This window comes from Phocoena sinus, chromosome 3, assembly GCF_008692025.1.
Source record: "Phocoena sinus isolate mPhoSin1 chromosome 3, mPhoSin1.pri, whole genome shotgun sequence".
NCBI lineage: Eukaryota > Metazoa > Chordata > Mammalia > Artiodactyla > Phocoenidae > Phocoena > Phocoena sinus.
In genome coordinates this window covers 70,573,546-70,589,860 of record NC_045765.1, presented here as the reverse complement: position 1 = coordinate 70,589,860, position 16,315 = coordinate 70,573,546, and the positions used below count along the sequence as shown (strand labels likewise).

At 36.2% G+C, this 16,315-nt stretch overlaps 1 protein-coding gene across 5 annotated transcripts in view; it reads right to left on the bottom strand.

Moving 5' to 3' along the window:
* Nucleotides 1–5,706: 5,706 nt before the first annotated feature.
* CEP120 (centrosomal protein 120) overlaps nt 5,707–16,315 on the bottom strand; it is an 80,165-nt gene continuing 69,556 nt past the window's right edge. For 3 of the 5 annotated variants that reach the window (XM_032626596.1, XM_032626595.1, XM_032626597.1), the window contains exons 19-20: nt 11,400–11,545; nt 5,712–7,573 (exon numbers count right to left, since the gene is read on the bottom strand). In XM_032626596.1, the coding sequence (XP_032482487.1) occupies nt 7,339–7,573; nt 11,400–11,545 (381 nt within the window). In that variant the 3' untranslated portion in view covers nt 5,712–7,338. Of the gene's footprint in view, nt 7,574–11,399; nt 11,546–16,315 lie in introns of all 5 variants that reach the window. The other 2 variants (XM_032626594.1, XM_032626593.1) reach the window with 1 other exon arrangement.

The following is a 16,315-nucleotide window of genomic DNA, read 5'->3' as shown; positions in this document are numbered from 1 at the left end:
CCATCTTAGATTCCAGCTGAGTTTGCCTACACACACACACCCCTTTGCTAGCTAAGCTTTGGGAGCACAGGCTTATAAACATACTGGTTTGTTGTTGTTTTTGTTTTTCTCATTCTCCCCCTATACCTACCTCCGAAGTTTTAGTGCGACTAGCAACTACTCTGATGTAGCTTATGACATAAATTGTTCCTCTGGTTCAAACAAGTTTGATGCTACTTTTAATATCAAATTTAGTATCCAAATACTCTTACAAAATCTGAGAAAAAGTCTTGATATAAAATAACATGCATGAGCAAAGCTTCTACTAATAAAGCTGTGATTGGAAACTTTGTTGCTTACTCTACTTTATAGTAACAGAATCTATCAGAAACAGAACAGTGAGTGTAGATAAAGGACGAGGAGAAGGAAAATGCAGAAATGCTATTTTGGTCATTCTTTGCTGTTGATTACATGAAGGGATTGGAGGTGCACTGTCACCTGTAATTTTTCCAGATAACCATGAAGGGTATAATCTCTTTCCAAGATAACATACTAGGAAGAACAATAGTAATACTTTATATATAACTACAGTTGACCCTTGAACAACATGGGTTTGAACTGTATGGGTCCACTTATACAAATATATACTATAGAACTATGTGATCTGATCTGTGGTTGAATCTTCAGATGCAGAACCGCAGGGAGGAGGGTCGTCCTAAAGTTACAGGTGGATTTTTGACTGCCAGGGTTGGCACTGCTAACACATGCATTGCTCAATAATCAACTGTATGTAGAACTGTATACTACATAAAGCACCTACATGTAGTGTGTATGTATATATATATTATATATAATAAATGTATATAAATCTATAACTTGATCTCTGTGGAACAGGCAGATTATTCTCTTTCATTTGGTAGAACAGCATGCCACTAGCAATTGCTAAATATGTACACACATTGAAGGAAGCATTGAAATGAATACTGCACATGTGCTCCAAATTTTAAGCTTAGATTCATGCCAGAATATACTAGATTGACAATTACTTCTCATGTGTACGTATACTGCTAGATTCATAGACATATTCAGATAGATCTGGACAGTGACACTAAGGTTCAAGTGATAATATAAGGGGTAAAGAGTAATCGAACCAGTGAACCCACCTGACAATTTTATAGACTTTAGGAAGAAAAAGAAAAGGTATACCACAGGAAAATTGAGGTGTGAGCTCTTCTTTCCACTCTTTCTTTCCCTCGTTTTTCTTTCTCCTTCTTTCTTTCTTCCTTTTCTTTTTTGCGGGGTTTATAAAGAATCTTTTACAGACAAATTTTGGGTGTCATTTGTTCCCAGTAAACACTTACACATTCATAGGGAGATAAGAGAGAAAGAAGTGTGAATTGATAACAGGGAGAGAGGTGGTAGGCCAAATGTGGGCTGGCTATTACAGTTTTTATTGGTGAAAAAAAGTCTGTGGGCTAAATCACTTCTGAAGACTATTTATAAAACTTTCCTATTTGGTACCTTTATTCTCTTTGTGCAAATTTTACAAATTTCAGTTGGTTCCCTAAATAAACTTCTGCCAGAAACCTTCAAGAGAATACCATTAATCTCACCTGCCAACAGTGAAGCTAAATCAGGAATTGAAAGTTCCTTCCTTGAGGCAACAACCGGGCACTACACCAGTCTACTATACTATCTCATCCAATCTAAACAGGATGACTCAAGATATGTGCTGAATATTAATATCTCAAGTTCTTGATTTGACATCCCATTTTCAGGGCATCTTTGCATACAATCTGAACTGAATTCAAGTAATGCAATAATAGCCTTGCTTGAAATTCAGAATTTCTCTCAAGAAAACAGATGGAAATTTTAGTAACCAAATCTTTCTCAATTTTTCAGATTACAGAAAGAAGTCACAGAAATGAAATGAGTTCTTTAATGCTTTTCATCTTGCTCCATCTATTCATTAATATGAGAATTTGCTTAAAAAATGAGCAAATCTACTAGGCATAGGCTCTCTCACTATTGGGTTGGCATTCACTAAAATTTACAATAATGTCAAAGTAGGATTTTGCAATAATATTTCATTTGCCCTGGCCAAGTTTTAATCTAAAATATTGAGGAAAATTCAGCACTCATCCAATGAATCTGCATGCTTTTGACTAGTTAACATGTTAATCAAGAAAAGGGTTGTGCTGTCCAACTATTAGATAAGCTATTTGGAAAAGAAAAAATATTTGTCTGTGAATTTGTGGATGAAATGTTTCCAAGAAGAAATTATAAATGGACCCTATTTTAGTTCTCTCCTGTTATGAATGACAGGTTTAACATTCTTAGAAATCCTAAGAATATAATGACTACATCTTTAAAAGCCTCTAGGGATTATTGTACATTAACGTATCAGAGTCAGTAAATTATTTATCTATAAATTAGTCTTTCTAAACAGATTTCCAGCCCCCTTCAATTTGAAAGCTAAACTTCTGAGTCTCTATTTCAGCAACTTTATATCTGAAGAGCCTACATCTGTAAAAACATTTCTAATGAAAACATGAAGACAACCCCCAGAGAAGCAAATAAAATGAGATTTAAGTATATAGCAGCCCTTCTACTGTTACATTCCTAACAATAGTGGGTTCTAATTTGATGCCAAATAGAGGTTATATAACAAAATCAGTGAGCACTCTAGTGCTTTTGGTTTCAGTGAAAAATTTAGGTGCTTAAACATTTCCGTCTGTACTTCCACATTTACATCAAGATGGAGGAGTTATGTCTTTGTCTGCCAAGTCACAGAAGCCGAGGGCCCATCGGATAGGAAGATACATAGATTGTGTTCTAAGGCAGGTGGCAGAAGAAGTGCATGCTGGGAAGTCTGTGTTCTGAGGCCTTTGTCCCAGTTGCCAAAACACAAATATCAAAGACGGATTTGAATTTTCAAGTCATACCATGTTAAAAATTATCCACCCAGACTTTATTCAGCCCTCCCACGCAAACCATTTCGTCAATTAATAAGACCACCAACCAACAATAAGACTACCTCACAGTAGCAACAAACTACCAGACTACCAAACTAACAGACTATCTCAATCGAAAAGATATTAAGCCTAATTTAGGGAACTAGTAATCCACTGTGAAAAATTCTCACTCAAATTTATGTCCATGTTCTGGACTACCTGCTAAATTAAATAACCAGTACTGTTTTGTGTTGATTTTGTCATTATTCTTTTTTAAAAGGATAATAAGACCTTAATTTTATAATACATGAAGGCATTACAATTCCAAGTTTCAAGGATGCTCCAATTTTACCTTTAGAGGTTGGGATGGAAAAAGTAGCCATTAATTTTCACTAATTTCAGAATTTGCCAACAAAGGCACTACAAACGTATAATGAAGTATCTGATCCACTCCTACAATCAAGGAATGAAAAGATAGTATCTTTAAAAATGGCTTGCCAGGAGGCTCATGTGCAAAAACCCTTTTAGTATTTAAACACTGGGTAGGCAAATCTGAAGCAAACTTTTTAAACTGTATAAATTGTTTTTTTAATTATATACATTTTATATAACACAAAATTTTAACAATTTTAAGCGTACAATTCAGTGGCGTTACATATATTCACAATGCAACCATTTCCACTATCATCATCCTCAACAGAAACTCTGTACCTATTCAGCAGTAACTCCCCAATTCCTGCACCCCCTCTCCCAGGTAACCTCTATTGTACCTTCTGTCTCAATGCAATTGAAGCATACTTTTAAAAAGCCAAACAGGGCTTCCCTGGTGGCGCAGTGGTTGAGAGTCCGCCTGCCGATGCAGGGGACACGGGTTCGTGCCTCGGTCCGGGAAGATCCCACATGCCGCGGAGCGGCTGGGCCCGTGAGCCATGGCCGCTGAGCCTGCGCGTCCGGAGCCTGTGCTCCGCAACGGGAGAGGCCGCAACAGTGAGAGGCCCGCATACCGCAAAAACAAAAATAAAAGCCAAACAATCCAACAAACAAATCCCTCAGTTTCAACAGAGCCGGGTCAGTGAGGCCAGGAAAGCGCATTCTCCCAGTACCTCAGTCATTAATTTTTATGTCTATTTTGACTGGCAGACCATACACTATTTTTTCTTCATGAATGCAGCAACTATTGAGTACCTACCTGGGGAAGCCACTATTTTAGTCCTGGCAAATGGCAGAAAGTAACACAGACCTAACCTCTGTCCTCATGGACCTTCTATTCTAGTTAACCATGCTTCTCCTTATCCCCACTCTAGAAATCACGTGGGAAAGTGTGCAATTTTGATAGGATACCAGTGGCACGACACATGCCCTGTATCAATAATCCATTTCCAGCATAAGAGGACTGCTCAGAGGTGTTACGGCAGAACATTATCTACCGTTCTCTATTTTAGGTCACTGCTTTACTAGGTAATGGATAATAGAACAGCTGAGCTATACTAACTGATTGATAAATGTTATACCCTTATTTGGGCCTTCTGCATCTGTTTCATTTAATTTAACATCTGATAAAATGCTATATACCATAGAAGCTGGGCATACAAAAATACTTAAGGTTTCCAATTTTAGGATCAAATTTGGAATTTCATTTATATGAAATGTCCAGAATAGGCAAATCCACAGAGACAGAAAGTAGCTAAGTGGCTGTCAAGGGCTGGGGAGAGGGGTAAAGGGGGAATGATTGCTAATGAGTGTGGTGCTTCTTTAGGGGATGGTGGAAACGTTTCAGTATTAGATAGCAATGATGGCTGCACAACCGTGTGAATATACTAAAAATCACGGAAGTGCATACTTTAAAATGGTGAATCCTATGGTATGTGAATTGTATCAATCAAAAAGTCAAGTCAGGTATTCAGTCAAGCCAGACACAATGGTAGTGAGAGGCCAAATTTTCAAAGTCCATCCATAGCTACCAGGGAACCCTTTTTATAGACTGGAAGAACCAGGTCAGTCAGTCCATTCTGAGGTGGCTGAGAACAAGCAATATGTACTGGGGCAATCTGAGGACTCAGATTCGGGCTGGGACGTATCTGGACAGAGCAGTAAGTGGATGAGAAAGTCATCTGATCAGACTTGCCTGTTGTAATCTTAAATCGTTCATGCAGTGCCTTAATACATCCTTAAATCATACTCAAAACTTCCACACCTGCTGGAAGCAACAGGATCCCAAGTCTATATAGAAATCACTGGGATATACCTGTAAAGGAACTCTTCCAATTTATACAGACATGGCACCACACATACCGGGAAGACGTAGTAATACACCTTCCGCGCAGTATGTGCTAGCCTTACACATGGAACTAGGCTTTCTCCGTGAAAAGGAATCACAAACGTTTTAAAGGTAAACTTTGTTTCACATGAAAATACCTGACGAAAGGTCTGCTGTTACATATAGTACTGAGGAAACTTCTTATTCACTCACCTACTCACTTGGTCATTCACTCGTCTCTCTACTATGGTCATAACTCAACTCCCAGGCACCGATGATAATTCAGTAAGAGCAATCAGTATAAATACGGTAAATGCCACTTACAAATGAAATGTCTGTTGCTACAGGACCACAAAAAGGTGTTAAAATTTCAGAGTCTCCCAATCAATTTTAGAACATATAAAAGTGTCTATCTGCAATGTAAGCACCTAAAAACCAAAAATACAAAGTAACTTGATCCAGGAAGTGCCAAGCACTTGCCCGATCCGTTTAACAAAAAAGTAAGACTGCTCAAACTCAAAGATGCATACAAGTGTCATTTTTATTTAATGAAATACATAGCCAAAAGATTAGAGAAGGCAAACCGCACGTCCATTTTAGAAACGTCCTTTTTGTTTCTTTAAATCTAAGGCCCCCTCTAGTGTCTGAAAACAGTCACATGCAGCACACAGTGCAATTGAAGGCACAGTCACAATATTTCCCCAAGACCTTCCCAAATAAAAAGAATACTTCTGTTCCATCCATGTGGCACAAAAATCAATGAGAGAAAATATATAGCCATAATTAATACTTCACATTCTTGCTATAATTCACATATTCATTATTCTCTCAGTAATTTCTCTATTTACTCTTGGGTTGTTTTCAGATTAATACTTGTTAAAAAGGGGGGAGGAAAGAAACATATAAAGCATGTAGGGACTTTAATTTCCCAAACAAGAAATATACCACCTTGAAAACAACAGAAAATTTAGTGTCACCAAATAGCCTATTCTGTTTTTGTGGAAGTTATCAGTAAATAGTACATATTTCTTAAAGTATATACTTAAAATTTATTATATTTGGAAGTAAGAAATTTTAAACTACATATATTTCAAAGCTCACCTAATCTGTGAATTTGCTAATCAAACCTTTTTAGTACCCTGTAAAAGGAAGTGGAAAGTGTTGCTTTGAGGGCAAATGTTGGCTCTGAAGAATACGATGTAAAGGAATTCTTAAAAATTTATACTGACATGGCACTACATAAATCCAATGGCTTAATCTCATGTTCTTTTGTAAAAGACTGATTAAATTCAGGGGGAGTCAAAAATAGTAGGTTTTCACTCTACTTTCTTAGCTAAAGCGTTTATGCATCTGTCTCCATGTTTTATTACAGAGGGTTTACATTAACAACTAGTATTACTATTACTGGAAAATGAAATCTCTATTTTTAACAAAAGAAAACAATGCAATCTTGAGCAGGAGACTGACAGAGAAAACTTACTAAGCTATTACTTCATATTCTTAAAAGTTAAGAGTATACTAAAAAATTGAAAATTCAATAGCTGTTGAAACAAGTTTAATCTGTATTAACTTTATTTAAATAAATGACTAATTTGTCACTCAATAGATCACAAATGGCTTCTCTGCACTGATCCTGCTTTCTGTTTTCGAACTTGTCACCTGCAAATGTTACAAGTTAAAACAGACAGCTCATCTAAAATGAATTAAATAAAACTAGTTGCATTTACAAGTGGTCTCAACTTTTAAGATACCTCTATTCAAATGAACAGGACAGCATTTTTAAAGTGCAACATGTACTCTTTTGGCTCAACATAAAAAATTATGTAACTGGAAATTACTACAGTCATTTCTCTGAGAACAAATTTAGTGAAAAGCTGTTCTGAAAGTTAGCCATGAAATTATAAATTATGAGAAACACTGAAAAGTCATTAAAAATGAGAATATAAAACGCAATTACAAATAAACCAGAGTGGGAGAGGTAGCATAAAGTAAATAAAATCAAATAAATACTATACAATAACATACAAAATTTTGCTTATAAAAAACTGAAAATTGCATTGTAAAACATCCATTTTCCCTTCTTTTGAAGGCTTTACTATTAAATTAAAATTCAGACCTGGAGTCTCTGTAAAGATTTTCCAAATGTTATTAATTACTGGCATTGTTTTTTGCCAAAATCTCTCCGATCTGTCGGTCAAGTTCACTTATTATTCGATCCTCATGATTATACACACCCGTCCTCATCAAAGTATCCCTTTCTTCTATGAGGCGAGTCAAATAATCATCCAAACCTTCTTCCAATGCACTGCCATGTGGGCCATCCATTTTTCCACTCGCAATCTCTCTGGAATCCTGGTACTGTTTTTGTTCTTGTTGCCTTAACCTGAGAAGTCAAGAACGCATGCCACTCTAGCAAGCAACAAACACTCTTTTGGTTTTCGGTTAACACCACCACTTAAAAACAAAATGATTTAGTGGTAAAATACATTTTTTAGTAACACTTTCAGGAAGAAAACAAAAACCACTTGGTTGGGCAGAGTTAGGGCACTTATAAAAGACAGTTTTAAAAACAATACTTGTTTTTCTAATTATAAAATACATGAAAACTGTAGAAATTTGGGGAATGTGTAGAAAAGAAAATCATCACAATCTTATTAACCAGAGATAACCAATCTGAGTAATAAGTTTCTGTATTCTCAATTTAAAAATGCATGTATTTTAAACACAGTATTGCTAACTTTTTAGAAAACTATATAGGCAATTCTGTACATTATATGTATCACTTATTACTATAATGAATATCTTCCTATATCATTATTATTGATCTTTAGGTTGTTATTAAACTTTTGTTATGTTTTTTGAACATAAAATTTTCTTCTAAATTCATCCCACAAATATTTACTTTTACTAAACAGTGCTAGGTTTGGGGGATACTGCAGTTGAATCAAGAAGAAAAGTTCCCATTATTATGGAGCTTATATTACTAAGTATTCATAGAAAGTGATATTCTATAGATGTGAATGCCTGGTTCAAAGGGCATGTACATTTTAAGAGACTGTATGGATAGCTTCAAGTTATATGCATGATGATCTTATCTAAGAGATGAAGAAAGGGGAGCAGGTGCCAGCCTGGGATTTGGGTCTTTACAATGGAATATCATCAATCACTTTACCTTGAAAATGGGAAGTATACTTAGCATTACTATCACTTAGTAAGCATACTAAGTTTGGACACAGAGTAGGTTTTAATTTAATTTGGAACTACAACTAAGACATAACTTTATACTCTACGTAACTGGCTACGAAAATATTTAATTTGCAACTACTCCTAACCTTTGTCTTTATAAATAAGATAAAAAAGCAATTGAGTCTAAGCCCCTGCTTCTAGATGGTCTTCATGGTAAGTAAGCCAATGGAAACCAAATTCCCTTCTCAAATTACACATGGCGTTTGGGGGGAGAGGGAGGAAGAGCCTGGGAGGAGAGTGTCCTGCCCCGACAGACAAGGAGCACTGGGAGTGTACAGTCTTGTTTGTTCATATACCTCTCTGAAACCTGAACTGACTCCTAAGATCCCTCACAAAAGAACAAGAAACTGAGGTATACAGTCCAAAAAGGACACCAAATACCTCTCTCTGTTCTAAGAAAAAAAACCCTAAATAGTGAGGGCCCTGTGCTTTGAGACTGGGGTGGAAATCAAGTGATTAATGGGACACTAGTAAAATTGAGCAACACATGGGGATGAGTAAGAGAAGATTTCTGAATAGCTGTTTCCCCTACTCTAACTCTTACAACAGCTCTCTTGGAGGAATAGGTCCTCTTGGGAGATTAATGACACACAGTGCCAGACTATGTACCAGGAAGTTCAACCATTTCCCTGTTCATCTGTTTATGCATGAAGGACAAATGAAATTTTTACACAACTGAGAGATTATCCCTATCAAGTCTTTACTAAAATGCAATCAACATTCATGATCACAACAGGATTTTAGAACCCTGTGGCTGAAGAAGTCCATAAAGTTATCAAAGGAAACTTTACTTCCCTGACAAACACTATGTATGGACTCCACTCACCCAGCTTCGTGTCACTAGGAACCTACTGCTTTTAGAATTGCTGTTAGAAAGTTCCTTCTTATATTGAACTCAGTATGTGCCTTTTTACTCTCCAATAACTGGCTATGATTCTGTTCAAGAGGAAATCCTACTGAATTATTTTTAACATGGTAGCCCTCCAGATATCTGAAGAGAACTTTCTAATACTTTGCCCAAGACTTCTCTACAAATTAATATCCCTCACTCTCCTAACCACTTTTTGGTCACATTCCTTTGGCAGCTCTCTAGGGAGCTGATTTCCCTTAAAGTCTGCTGCACACTGGTAAGAACAACCCAGAGGTGGTTTTACCACAGTGTGTATTGAACACTCCTTCTATGAATGTCCCTAACTGCACTGGCTCTTTGGCAGCCAAGTCACATTGTTAGCAGTAGTCACTTAAACCTTCCTAGGCTTCCTCACATCAACTGTTTTATTATGTCTTGCCCATGACTTGAGAGATTTTTCTTATAATTTATACAGAGAACTCTGCTTTTGTTTCTAATGTATTTAATCTTGTTGGTTTCAGTTCTCCCTAAATCTTAATTAAGACATTAATAATAAGTTTTAATTTTATATGACTTATCGGCAAATAGCTATCTTTGTTTAAACCCCCAAAACAGTGCTCAGCAAACAGTAGGTACTTAATATGTATTTGCTAAACTAAAACACATTGCTATATATAATAGCAAAATTTTGCAAGGCAAAGGACATGTTAAAATTAATTTGTAACATCTTCCAAACCTATGACATAGTAGATACCAAATAAATATTTGCTGAACAAAAAGAGAATAATAGTGTGAATTGAGCCCTGCAGCATGCATTATAGACCTTGACCTTTTCCAACTGATATTTATACATTAATATTCTAAATGCAGTGGTGTAATTCAGCTCCAAACCCACCTAATATAGTGACTGAATTTTCCCCATTTATATAGGGATATATCATGGGCTCTTCTGTCAAATGTATGTCCTATGTACACATTGTGTCCTCCCAAAATTCATATGTTTAAAGCCCCAGCCCAAAATGTGATGGTATTTGGAGATGGAACCTTTGGGAGATGATCAGGTTTAGATGAGCATGAGCAGGGGTGTCATGATGAGATTTATGCACTTATTAGAAGAGACACGGTAGAGCTTGTGAGGACACAGAGGTAAGGCAGCTGTCTAACAAGTCAGGAAGACAGTCCTCACCAGAAACTAACCATGCTGGCACTTTGATCTTGAACTTTTAGCCTCCAGAACTGTGAGAAAATAAATTTCTGTTGTTTAAGTCACCCAATCTATGGTATTTTGTTCTGCCAGCCTGAGCTAAGACAGTATGCTTCGCTGCAACAAAAATACTAGTCTCTTGCTAAACTAAGTTAGAAAGTCTTCCTGTACACTCCCCTTAAAAAGACAGTAATTTGTTCAAATACTGCTTCCTAATGATTACTTTTCTAACATCAAATACTTGAAATTGTAACTAAGATGAACATGACACTATAGAGAAGCCCACTGTTGCAGAGTAGTTAAAAATACAACCTCTGGAATCAGATATGAACTCTGGCTCCCCGATTTACTAGCTGTGTGACCTTGGAAAGGGTACATAAATCTCTTTAATCCTTGGTTTCTTCATCTCGAAATGGGGATAATATCTTCCTCAAAAAGTTGCTTCGAGGATTAAAAAAAAGTGGAGATAGGCATATAAGGCATTTAAAATAGCTGCTGACACACAGGGCAATAATTAAGAGCTATATTCTGTATTACTTACATTAAGAATATAACAATATTTGAATTTTTTTTTACTTTATGTAATTAAAAATTCAGTATAATCAATTACCTTGAAATAGTAGCAATAATCCTAAAATAGTCACACAGGAATAAAATTTAAAGTACTAATGCTATGAGTGGAAACAAAAAAGCTAAATACGGCTACGTTCATGGCAAAAAACTGTTAAGAGTAATGGTCTTTGGCAAAGATTTTCTATTGTATAACTCAGCTACATTTTATATATGATGTACCTTATTCTTGAAAGACCTGATGTTGTACTTTCCCTAGACCAATGACTAAATAAAAAGTTGTCCTATTTGAACTTTAGTTTTTGTATGGAAAAAAAAGTAATTTCTTAGTTATTATACCTGTTCAGTTCATTTCTTATATCCAACAATTCTTGTCTCTCGGTGTTTACTGTATCTTTTTCCTCAGCAGCCAAGTAACGTAGTCTCATCTGTTCCAACTCTTCTTGCTGTTTTTTAAGTCGAGCCATTTGACTTTCTTGCTCCCGCTTGAAAGAAACAAGCCAGATCTCTAATGTTAGGAATAAATATATTTATATGACTTTGACTTATGATTATAATCCTCCTTGACAGCACCCATGATAGAGCCACACACTGCAGATTCTATTATCTAGAAAGCCCAGGTTCCCTTTACAAACTTTTCTGTGATTTCCCTTCTTGTTATAAGCCAATAACCACTCATGGCCCAATCAGTGACTGAGGTTAGCTAAATATCGTAAGATCTAATAGTAGTTAGAGGCAAGAAAGAGTCTGCTATCAACACAATGAGTTGCCACAGGACCAATGGTAAGAGTAGTATTTAAGAAATGGTTAATTATACAAAATTATCTAAGAAATTACAATTATATAAAGGATGGTAAATTATACAAATTAATTATACAAAATACAAATTATACAAAGAGGTGCTAAGATTCAATAACTGTCCCTGTACTAGTAACTCCACTCCTACCTCAAGAGATAATATGCCTTTCCACTCTTTTCTCAAGGCTTACATAGAAATCTATGCACATGATAAAATTTCTTTTATATAAATGTGTGACATTCCACACAATGGATATTCCATGATTTAGTCAACCACTCTCTCAATAACAGACATTTTGGAATGCTGCAGTAAGACATCCTGTCATCTAACATAGTTAGCTCATGAATCTTTCTATATATTTCCTTAGGGACCAGAAGTGCTTTTCTTTCTTTAGGACAGAACCCCTAAATGGGAAAGCTTAGGTCAATAGGTAATATCATCTTTTTTAAAAAAGAAGCATTTACTGAATAATAACAAAACTACCAAATCATAAACGTGCACTTTGGTCAAATTTTACAAAGTGAACTACTCACATAACCACCATCCAGAACAAGAAACAGGAGATTATCATAACCCCAGAAGCCCCTCTGTGCTCCCGCCCAAGTCACTGACCACTCATCCTTCACCAAAGACAGGACTAATTTCTAACACCATGAATAAGTTTTCACTGCTTTGAACTTTGTGTACGTGGAACTGTACAATGTAAGTTTATGTCTGGCTTCTTTCGCTAAACATTTTTTCAGATCTGTTCGTATTATGTGTAGTTGATGATTCACAGTACTACTTAGCATTCTATTGGATGAATATACAGTCTTTCCATTCCACTGCCGAGGGACATTTGCGTTAAGTTTCCAGTTTTGTATTTTAAAGCTGATGTGAACATTATCGTACATTCATGGACTTTTGTATGCATTTCTACTACGTATATACGTGCGATTCAAAGTGCTGGGTCATTGGGTTTAAGAATTTCAATATTAGTAAATATGGTCTGTTTTTAAAGTAGTAGTACTAATTTACACTCCCATGTAAGCATTCCAGTGCTCTATACTCTTGCCAAAACTGGGTAATGTCAGTTGTTTCTTTTTTCATTTAAACCGTTCTGATAACTTATGCAGTGGTATCTCATGATTTTATTTTGCATTTTTTCAAATACTAATGAGGTTGAACGTATTTTAATATTTTTAATGGCATTCTTATTCCGTAAAATTCCTGTTCAACCATTTGGCCTTTTGTTCTACTTGGCAGTCCATCCTTCCTTATTGATATGTGTGTGGTTCTTTACATATACTGGATAAATCCTTTGTCAATTATTTAAATTGTAAATATTTTATTTAATTCTAATATGGTCCAAATTTATCTTTTTGTCTGCCTCAGTTTTTTGTTTTTAATTTTTATTTATTTATTTGGTTATATGGGGTCTTAGTTGCGGCATGCATGTGGGATCTAGTTCCCTGACCAGAGATCGAACCCAGACCCCCTGCATTGGTAGCGTGGGGTCTTATCCACTGTGCCACCAGGGAAGTCCCTATGTGCCTGTTTTGAAGACACTACTTTACATTACCCTCTTGAAGCTTCATTTATCAAAAACTCATATACAATTGGTTTTGTGTATGGTGAGATCAAGTTTCTTCTTCTCCGCATATAGAGCTCCAATTGACTTAGCAACATTTACTGGAAAACAACTTTTTCCCCCACTGCTTGGCAGTGTCACCTGTTATACATCACCTCTGTCCTTTTATATATGAGTTGTTTCTGGACTCTCTATCCTTCCATTAAACTTCACTGTCTTAATTACTGTAACTTTTGTAACAATAACTCTGGATATTTGATAGTATGTCTTCTGTCTTCAAAATTCTTATTCTTGACTTGTGTGTTTTCATATAAGTATCAACTTCTAGGGTTGAAAAAAAAGGCCTGCTGGAACTGCTTATGATTATGCTGAATCTACAAATCAAATTTGGCCAAAACCATTATCTTTACAATATTAATTCTTCAAACAGTGAACATAGTTTACCTCTCCAATTATTCAGGTCTTCTTTAATTTTGTCTAACAATATTTTATACTTCTCTATATACTGAGTAGCATCTTTCTTGGAATGTGCGCCTAGGAGTTTCAAGTTTTTAAATGCTACTGCAAATGGCAGAGTTTAAAATTTTCTGTTCTCTGCCTCTGGTATAGAGAATTAAAATTGATATTTACATACTCATCTTGTTTCCAGCAAGCCTGCTAAACTCACTTATTAATTCTAATAGGTCATCTGTAGATACTTTCTGGTTTTCTATGTACATAACAACTGTCATCTGCAAATGACAACAGTTTTACTTTTTCCTTTCCAGATGATAGACCCTTTCCGCCTGTTACACTGGATAGAACCTCTAGTACAATATTAAGATATGATAATAGAGGGTATTTTTCTCTCATTCCTGATCTCAGAGGAAAACCTTTAAGAAATATTTTTTGGTAGGTTTTATTAGATTAAGAAATTTCCCCTACATTCTTAGTTTGCTAAGAATTGTTACTATGAATGGGTACTGACTTTTTCTGCATTTTTGATAGGAGCATTTGATTTCTTCTCCTTTATTTTTTTTTCTTTTATAAATTTATTTATTTTTGGCTGCATTGGGTCTTTGTTGTTGGGTCTTCGTTGCTGCGTGCGGGCTTTCTCTAGTTGTGGGCTTCTCATTGCAGTAGCTTCTCCGAGTTTCGTAGCTTGGGCTCTAGGCGCACGGGCTTCGGTAGTTGCGGCACGTGGGCTCAGTAGTTGTGGCTCACGGGCTCTAGAGTGCAGGCTCAGTAGTTGTGGCACACGGGCTTAGTTGCTCTGTGGCATGTGGGATCTTCCCGGACCAGGGCTCGAACCCGTGTTCCCTGCATTGGCAGGCGGATTCTTAACCACTGCGCCACCAGGGAAGTCCTCCTTTATTTTTTAAGGGGGTAAATAGTCAACTTCCCCTTTGTTTCGTAAATAAACTTAGTTGTGATGCTTACAAGTTTTATATCTATGTTCATGAGATTGGCCAATTAATTTTCTTATAATGTCCTTGTCAGATTTTAGGATCAAGATAATGCTGGTCTCTTTTTTAAAAAGTGAGAAGTATTCTCTCTTCACAGTTTCTGAAACAGTTTGTGTAAGATTAGTGTTAGTTCTTTCTAAAATGTTTACTAAAATTGAAACGTGAAGCCATTTAGGTCTGGAGCCTTCTTTTGGTGAAGGTTTTTCATTACATATTAAATTTCTCTAATAACTATATGACTACTTCTATTATGTTTCTTTTTGTATTGGTTTTGTGAGTTCTGTGTCTCATATTCACATAAAAGTTTCATACCATTCTCTTATGTCCTTAAATGTCTGTGGATCTGTAGCCCTGTCCCATTTTTTTAAACGTTGATATTGGGAGTTACTGCCTATTGTTTTGGTCCTTGAACACTCTTTGCCAACTTTGTTGATTTTGCTGTACATTTTCCCCATATTTCATCAATTTTTACTCATTTTGATTATTTCCTTCCTCCTAATTTCCTATTTGCTTACTGACTGTTTGAAAGGGATATTTAGAGAATAGATTTCATGCTTTTCTTATTGATATTTTTCAAGTGAACCTGAGGCTATGAATCTCCTTAAGCACAATTGTCATTAAAGCTCATGTCTTTACATGTTTTAAATATTTAGTTCAAGACATTTTCTAATTTCATTTGTGGTCTCCAATTTAGCCATGGGTTAGAAGAAGTGTACTATTTCAATCATGGGGGATACTTATTATCTTTTTATTACTAATTTCTAGCTTAATCTCACTGTGCTCAGAGAACATATTCTGAGTTACAATCCTCTGAAATTTGTTTAGAATTGCTGTTCGATTCAGCATATGAGCAATTTAGCTAAATGTTCCAGTGCACTAGAAAATGATGTGTATCCTGGGACTTGTTTATTTATTTATTTTTTAAAGGGCTTCAAATGCTTGGCTATCTATTTATTTATGGCTGTGTTGGGTCTTCATTTCTGTGTGAGGGCTTTCTCTAGTTATGGCAAGTGGGGGCCACTCTTCATCGCGGTGCACGGGCCTCTCACTATTGCGGCCTCTCTTGTTGCAGAGCGCAGGCTCAGTAGTTGTGGCTCATGGGCCTAGTTGCTCTGCAGCATGTGGGATCCTCCCAGACCAGGGCTCGAACCCGTGTCCCCTGCATTAGCAGGCAGATTCTCAACCAATGCACCACCAGGGAAACCCCCTGGGACTTTTTTGATGAAGTATCCTACATATAACAATGGTTAGGTCATCTAAATCTTATTATCCATTGTTGGTTTGCTCTATCAGTTCCCAGGAGAGTTACGGTAAAATCTACCATTATTATGTGCTTGTCCATTTCTCCTTTTAGTTCTATTAATTTTTGCTTTATATAAATTTGTGGCTGTTACCAGGAACACTCAGTGTAGAACTGTTGTCAGCTTCTAGGTGACTGACC